Here is a 7,864-nt window from a genome sequence, read left to right on the forward strand (position 1 = left end):
AAGTTGCTTCAAAGAAGAACAAAATTTGCGAAAGTGAATTATTCTTGGCTATAGAGAAGATGATGACATGGGATATAGTTTGTGTGATCCTTCATCTCACAAGATTATTTTGGCAACGATGTCATATTCAATGAGAAGAAAACATATAGATTCCCTCTTGAAGTGGCTAAGATTAGGAAGGTGATTTTCCACGATGTCACCACCCGTTCATGAGCATAAACAATATGATTCCATGGATCACAAGGTAAAGAAAATGTGTAAATTGATGCTCCTTGTAGCTCTGACCATACACAAAGTAGTGTCAATTCATCAAGTATTCTTAGATGTCAATGGGACGACCAATTGCTAAATTTGTTGCACTTGGAAGGTTAGCCTATAAATGCTCCATAGCCCAAACAATTTCACAAAGGTTTCAAGGAGAAGCAGAGCGTTTATTTTGACGAGGTTCTTCACTAGTTGTCAAAATAACTACTTTGCGGGCATTCCTTGCTTTAGCTAAAGGCCAAAGAGGACATGCAATTGGTCCAAATACAAATGTTAACACAATATTATTACAATGTGATCTTTAGGAAAATATTCACATGCAACGTGGAGAGGGTTTTGTTGAGAGAGGCAAAGAGAACATGTTTTGCAAGCTTAAGAGGAGCCTCTATTTGAAGCATGAACCAATGGAATGGTATCATAAGCTTGATGCTTTTTTTAAAATCTCAATGTTATAGAAGGAGAGAAAGTGATCATTGCCTCTATATGAAGAAATCTATGGATGGCGGCCTTTTAATTCAAATCCTTTGATATGCTCATCGCTAAGAGGAAATAGTCTTGAGGTAAATGCATTGAAGGAAAAAGTACTCGAGAATTTTCACACAAAGAAGAAAATTTTTGAGGTGTCTTGATAGTAAGCGCTCTAGCTATCTACTACGTGTGTTTTCCTCGCTCTCACCCTCTCCCCTCTGTGCACGACATGGATGATAATCTCCACCCTCCAACTTAAAGAAGAAATTTTTTGAGGTGCCTTGATAGTAAGCGATCTAGCTATCTACTATGTGTGCTTTCCTCTCTCTCACCCTCTCCCCTTTGTGCGCAACATCGATGATAAACTCCACCCTCCAACTTCTTGTTTTCTCCTAACCCATACTTACAGGAGACTTGTGGTTTCCATGATCCTAGAGCAGAGGCACGTACCCGCGATCTCTAATATGGTCCACTTGGGACTACGCCATAATTGCTACTGCTAGTGGCCCTACTCTTAGCATGACTATTCTTCCTAACCTTGAGGGCACTACATTGTCTCCTTGATACATCATTGCTCACAAGGCAGGGTGAGAGTTACTGTGGTAGTGACAAAATGTAAGTTGTTAAGAGTAAGCTACCATGAAATTCAAGAACGTATGCACAATAGGTTTTTAAATGCCCCTTAATCACATATATTCTATGCAATTTCTTGTAGGTGAAGTCGCAACGATCGAGTGGTGCATTCATGTATGCTAAACTTTTGATTGAGGAACTCTATTCTTAGAGTGGGGAATTGACTATTTGCAGGATGGCGGCAACAAGAATGAATTTAAATAGAGAAATCTCTCGAGTGTTTTAGCCAGCTGATGTACGAAATGTCCACTTTTTGCACACGTAGTTAGTCACGCATGTCTACACCATAATAGAAAAAACACATATGGTGAAATCTAGATTGTTTCTCAATTTCCTGTGTCATCTCTTGGTGGCTACCCATTCATTCTACCCTCTTTTTGGACACATCTCAGTGGTCACCCAAAAGACAATGCCCAAAGGTTCAAACCATGAGGTCCTCATTCATCGGTTATCAGTCTTTGTAAACTACGCCACCTTTGGCGCCAAGCTCGCCATTGCCCTCTTCTGTGTCGCCATTCTTGATCTCTACTCACAACTTAGAGTCCATGGGGCTGCTCCTCTGTATCGTCGCTGTGTTCCTACAGTTTTCTCTCGGCTTCTCCTTCCCCCTCCGCTTCAACCAAACCACAGGGCATTTCAAAATACTACAGGTATCTTGAGAGAGAGAGAGAGAGTGAGAGAGAGCGAGAGAGAGCGAGCGAGCGAGCGAGAGAGCTCATTTCTGGATGCATTGTGCACCAATTTTTCGTAATCATCTGCATCATCACATGGACATTTCAGGAGCAAATATGGAAAGATGCAATCACATCTTTTCCTTTTCTGTAAAGTGCGAGTAGCCCGCATAAGTTGTGAACATGTGCAATATCATTCTGCACATCTCCGATCCTCGAAGAGTAAAGTCAGTCGTATTTGGAGATTCTTTACGCGCTTGCTGTCCATGCAAAACCATGTCCAAAGTTATACATTCAGCACGCATGCGCTTTTCTTTGCAAAACCGGTTGGGGTCTACACAAACTGTCTGCCCTGATGTCAAACATAGAAGAGATATTTAAAGACTGTGGCATGGCATGTCTACTTGGGTTTTTCTGTGGCGAAACTAGCCTAGTCTGCAGAATCTAGTATTGTCGGACATAATTTTGCATGCTCAATTTGCTACAGGTGGCGGACATGCACTATGCCAATGGAGCCACTACGAAGTGTTTAGATGTGTTACCGGCTGAGTTTGCGACGTGTTCAGATCTGAACACAACTGCATTTATCGAGCGACTCATCCATGCGGAACGACCCGATTTCATGGTCTTCACAGGCAAGAGCATTCTTTTTGAGATGGAATTACATGAAGGGTTCCATAAATGCTTGAATCAAGCTAGAAATGGAAATCTGGGATTTATGCCGAATAGCGATGCAAGGCTTAAGAGTTTACTTCAGTCTTCTATTGCTTGAACATTAGAACCCATCAAGCACAAGCAGTTACATACACATGTATCTATAAATAATCAAGGATCCGAGTAGTCAAAATTCCTTTGGTAGGGATTACATGCGCATTTTAGCCATGATGCTACACGTACCTCCTAAACTGCTGATATGTTTAAACAAAGTGTTTCCTTCTACTAAAGACATTTAGGAATTCTAATCTGTTGTCATTACCAGGAGACAACATATATGGTTTCGATTGTAATGATTCCACGGCATCTCAGGTTGCAGCCTTTGCACCTGCTGTGAATGCGCAGATTCCATGGGCTGCAGTGTTAGGGAATCATGATCAAGAAGGAAATTTGAATCGGATGGAGCTCATGCAGCACATAGTCTCAATGGACTATACTTTAGCCCAAATAAATCCACCGTTGGCCAGCCTGACTTTGCCTTCCGAGGGCCACCATTACGAATGCGGCTTGGCTTCTTCCATCGATGGCTATGGCAACTATAATCTTGAAGTTGGGGGTGCACAAGGGTCTCCACTAGCTAACAAAAGTGTTCTCAATCTTTATTTCTTGGACAGTGGTGACTACTCCACGGTTCCAGGGATTGGTGGATATGGCTGGATCAAGCCCTCTCAACAGCTCTGGTTTTCACAGACCTCTGCACAATTACAGGTAAAGGAAGTTTTTGAGTTTCTAATGATTGTAAACAAAAATGCATATAATTGTGTAGTAGTGTCTCTTGTAGTGTTTTTCTAGTTATGGCTATAATTTCTAGAAACCTTGTGTAATCACATGCATGTGCAAGTGGTAGATGCATGCACATGTTTATGAATGCCAAATCTTCATTGAGGACTTGTAGACATTCAGATTATTTTGCATTGCATTAGTGCTTCATGAATGTTATGAATGTCTTCCTTGCTTAGAGTCTGCTCATATTGATTTCCTGCAAGTAATTAGATTATACTAACAATTTACTCAGTATTTCTTTTTCCTTCTCTCTGCCAAAATGTAGAATTTATCATGAGTGGCTAATTATGAGTTCTTGAAAGACGGTGGGATGCAAGTAATGACAAAATCAATGTTAAGAGCGATTAGTTGTGGGTTCTTCAAAGACATTTTCATAGGATGCAGATAATCAGATTGTAATTTCTCGTTAGCTCCGTGTGTCTCTGTGTGTGTGCGCACGCACACGCTTGTTGAGAGGTGTGTGTAGTAGGAATGGTAGGTGACTGCATATGCATTTGTGTGTGTGTGGTTGAGAGAGGTAGTGGAGAAGAAGCAAGAGATTGGCCCTTCCGTGGCTTCTCTCTTTGAGCTTCTTCTCTTCAATCAGGGCCTCAAGGGACGATTTTTATAAGTCATTGTCTGGATGCAACTGTGAAAATATCGAGTGTTGTGTAGGAAGTGATTTCTCTTGTCAACAGGCTGAATACAAGAGTGACCCAACCTCTGACAATACATCTGCTCCTGGCTTGGTTTACTTTCACATTCCATTACCCGAATTTATTGCGTTTAGTGCATCAAACATGACAGGAGGTAAGCAGGAGGGTATTTCCTCAGCTGACATGAATTCAGGATTCTTTACAACAATTCGGGAAGCAGGTGATGTGAAGGCAGTGTTTGTGGGTCATGATCATGTAAATGATTTCTGTGGAGAGCTGAGTGGGGTGAATCTATGCTATGGGGGTGGGTTTGGGTATCATGCATATGGTATGGCAGGGTGGTCTAGAAGGGCTAGGGTGGTGATGGCAACTATGGGGAAGGATGACAATGGAGGCTGGGTGGGTGTCGAGGAGATCCGTACTTGGAAGCGCTTGGATGATGATGCTCTCACCACCCTGGATGAGGAGGTCCTATGGAATCCTTCTGTAACACATAGCTAAGTGCTCAAAATTACATTTATTTACTTGCAAGGATAGTAATGGAGGTGGGCTGATGTAATAACACCGATAACACCGAGAACCCTCGTATATCACGGTGCTCTCTCTACCCTGGACAAGCAACTGTAGTCAGAACAAACAGTTTTCCTTATGTAAACACAGTTAAGCTGGGTTATTTATTGAAAGACCCATCTACTTTCAAGCAATCCTTTTATTGCATATGGTTATAGAGAAGATTTAGCTTTGGAGATGTATTGTTGTGTATTGTCCTTGCCATAAGCGCATTGCTCTCATGTTACAGAAAATGCAAGGCTTCTCTGCCTTGGAAACTGGAGGACTTGTCTTATGATTGTAGCATAGATATGCATTGAGATTGCAGCAATCCAAGCCACGAGCTATAAACTTTCATTACAGTATCATGTACAAATTGTGAAATCAAGTTGTTCTCTATGCCTTAGTGCTCGCACAAGAAGTTTTGGACAAATTCTCACAATAATTCACACATTGTGACTTACCTCAACATCATGAGCTTCTGCTCGGGAGGCACCGCATACCTAGCTAGGTACGATTGGGGGTAGGGGACCGCCGGCCCGGTGGGGGGGCCGGGGGTCCCCTGCCCCCAATCGTACCTAGCTAGGTATGCCGCATACCTAGCTAGGTACGATTGGGGGCAGGGGACCGTCGGCCCGGTGGGGGGGGCGGGGGTCCCCTGCCCCAATCGTACCTAGCTAGGTATGCGGTGCCTCTCGAGCAGAAGCTCATGATGTTATTCATTGTATGAAAAGACTCCGTTTTCCTACATGAGAAAATTTCCAAATCTTGTGTCGAGGGTGCTCTAATACACCTCTGATGTTTTGTGTATTTTTGTTTCCTACCTGAAGTGCCATCCATGTATGGCTACAGTAAATGCAAGTGTGAATCACAAAGAGTCTTTTTCATGCTCTATGTGGAGAGTTGAGTCTCATTTGGTGTTTTCGCTAGGGACCTCAAAAGTCACTCATGGGAAGGTTTGTTTCAGTTATTTTCATAGGATGCAAGACTCGAACTTGCGACCCATGGATTAACAGTCGACCTATGGATTAACAGTCCACATAACATGCCTTTTCATAACAACTTTTTGTTCATGTTGAGCACTGTGATGATTTTTTGGGCTTTCACCTTTCACGCTTTCAAACTCTGCACTTTTTATTTTCCATTGAAAGGACAATATCTTTACTTTGTAAAATTTGGACCTTTTTTTCCGGCAACTCGGATTATTTTTTATCATTGATACTAGTCCAACATCTTAAGTTCAAGGAAAAAAGTGGCACTCTTTACACAAGAAGATTTAGAAATTTTCTCATGTAGGAAAATGGAGTCTTTTCATACAATGAATAACATTATGAGCTTCTGCTTGAGAGGCACCGCATACCTAGCTAGGTACGATTGGGGGTAGGGGACCCCCGGCCCCCCCACCGGGCCGGCGGTCCCTTGCCCCCAATCGTACCTAGCTAGGTATGCGGTGCCTCCCTCACAGAAGCTCATGATGTTGAGGTAAGTCACAATGTGGGAATTATTATGAGAATTTGTCCAAAACTTCTTGTGTTAGTTTATGCTTTGACCTTCTCCCTTCTCTCTCCAAACTTCATACAATGTGTAATACACCCTTTGCCTCTTACAACTTTAAATGCCGATGCCATTTAATTCAGAGACGAGGAATAATTTGTTCATCATAATGTGCATTAGCAAGTTGTACAAGAAGTCACATTTGTGCACTTTATGCAATGCAAGCTTGTTGTGAACAGAAGGTAAATATGATTATTAGCTTGCCATGTATGCTTTTAATGTTATGCAAGCTGTGGCTTAATGTATGTGTGCATAAGTTATGCCATTTGTGAGAATTCTTTTAGTCATAATGACAACAAGGAGCTTAACTTTGGTAGGTGTTAAAGAAAGACTGCAACACTTTGGCTAGAGAGCAAAAGACAGTAAAAATTAAAGTTTAACCTAACAAAGAAATTAGTTTAGAAATATCCTCATTTTTTCTTATGTTATGCAAGTTGTGGCTTGATGTATGTGTGCATTAGTCATGCTATCTGTCAACATACTTTTAGTTTCGGTTGAGTTTAGGAGTTCCTCTATCTCTTAGTTTGGAGTTAAATACCTTGATCACAATAGTGGAATTCTTTGCCGCGAAAAATGAATAGCTTGTGACAAGGAGCTTGATCTGGGTATATAGAAAGAGTGCAACATATCGGTTATAATCCAAAAAGACACATGAAAAATTCAAGTTTAACTTAACAAAGAAACTAGTTTAGAAAAATCCTCCACAAGAGATTGACAAAAGTCAAAATGATCCCTCAAAAGTGGGTTGGCATGGATAGATTTAGCGAATCAAAGAAACCCGATGCTCAGTCATGTCAAGCGATTTGAGACTCAATGGATAGTAAGCAACTTTGGAGTTCATCGGCATGGTAATGGGGCGAGCTTTTGGAGCGAGCCAGCAAGCGAGTTTTTTTCTTGCTTTTTCTCACCTAACCTTGATTCGCACAAAAGCTCACTTTACTCCAACAGATTAACATGTGGAGTGTATTATGTGGGGATTACTATGTTGCCTTTCTTCGCGTGGCTAAGGACCAATATACATGGAAATCTTAGCACGATGATCTTGTCGACGGTTTTTGGGAAAAGCCTACATATAGAGTGTAGAGTGAACCGATGAGAAATAGCCCTCCCCAGGGATCTATGCGAAAATATACAATTTACACTTTTATGCAATTTCAATATACATCAGAGTTGCAAAAGCGTTTACATAGGGGATGAGTTCTCAGCGCATGACCTAGCATGGAGTTTAAGCCATGAACTGGATTGCATCTAGAGGCACCTAGCGACTAGTGCTACCTTTGAATGAGTGATATGAATGAAGTGCACTCAAGAAAATAACAAGGTGGAGAGTGAATGTATGTGTACACCGCATTGTAGGAATAGAGAGAGAGAGGAGTGGAAGGTGAAATAGAGTATGTAGGGACACAAGAGAATGACAAAAGAGAATCTTTAAATGTCCCATCTAAATGAAACAAGCAACCATGAATTAATTCAATAACAAAATCTGAGTATGCTATAACATCAAAAATATAAATGACTAGTAGTGCACCGAACCCTGTGCAGGGATCGACCGGTCCACCCATCCACTTCTGCTCTGGTATGGACATAGAAAAT

General features: G+C 41.6%; 1 protein-coding gene across 1 annotated transcript; it reads left to right on the plus strand.

The window, feature by feature from the left end:
* Positions 1-1,780: 1,780 nt before the first annotated feature.
* Positions 1,781-4,918, plus strand: LOC147447363 (putative inactive purple acid phosphatase 29). The gene is made up of 4 exons (XM_086523186.1): positions 1,781-2,015; positions 2,524-2,671; positions 3,016-3,458; positions 4,211-4,918. Exons 1-4 carry the CDS (start codon positions 1,911-1,913, stop codon positions 4,667-4,669), a joined length of 1,155 nt encoding a protein of 384 aa, XP_086379312.1. The 5' UTR covers positions 1,781-1,910; the 3' UTR covers positions 4,670-4,918.
* Positions 4,919-7,864: the final 2,946 nt, after the last annotated feature.

Source organism: Adiantum capillus-veneris, chromosome 11 (assembly GCF_014529385.1).
Source record: "Adiantum capillus-veneris isolate H3 chromosome 11, ASM1452938v2, whole genome shotgun sequence".
Classification (NCBI taxonomy): domain Eukaryota; kingdom Viridiplantae; phylum Streptophyta; class Polypodiopsida; order Polypodiales; family Pteridaceae; genus Adiantum; species Adiantum capillus-veneris.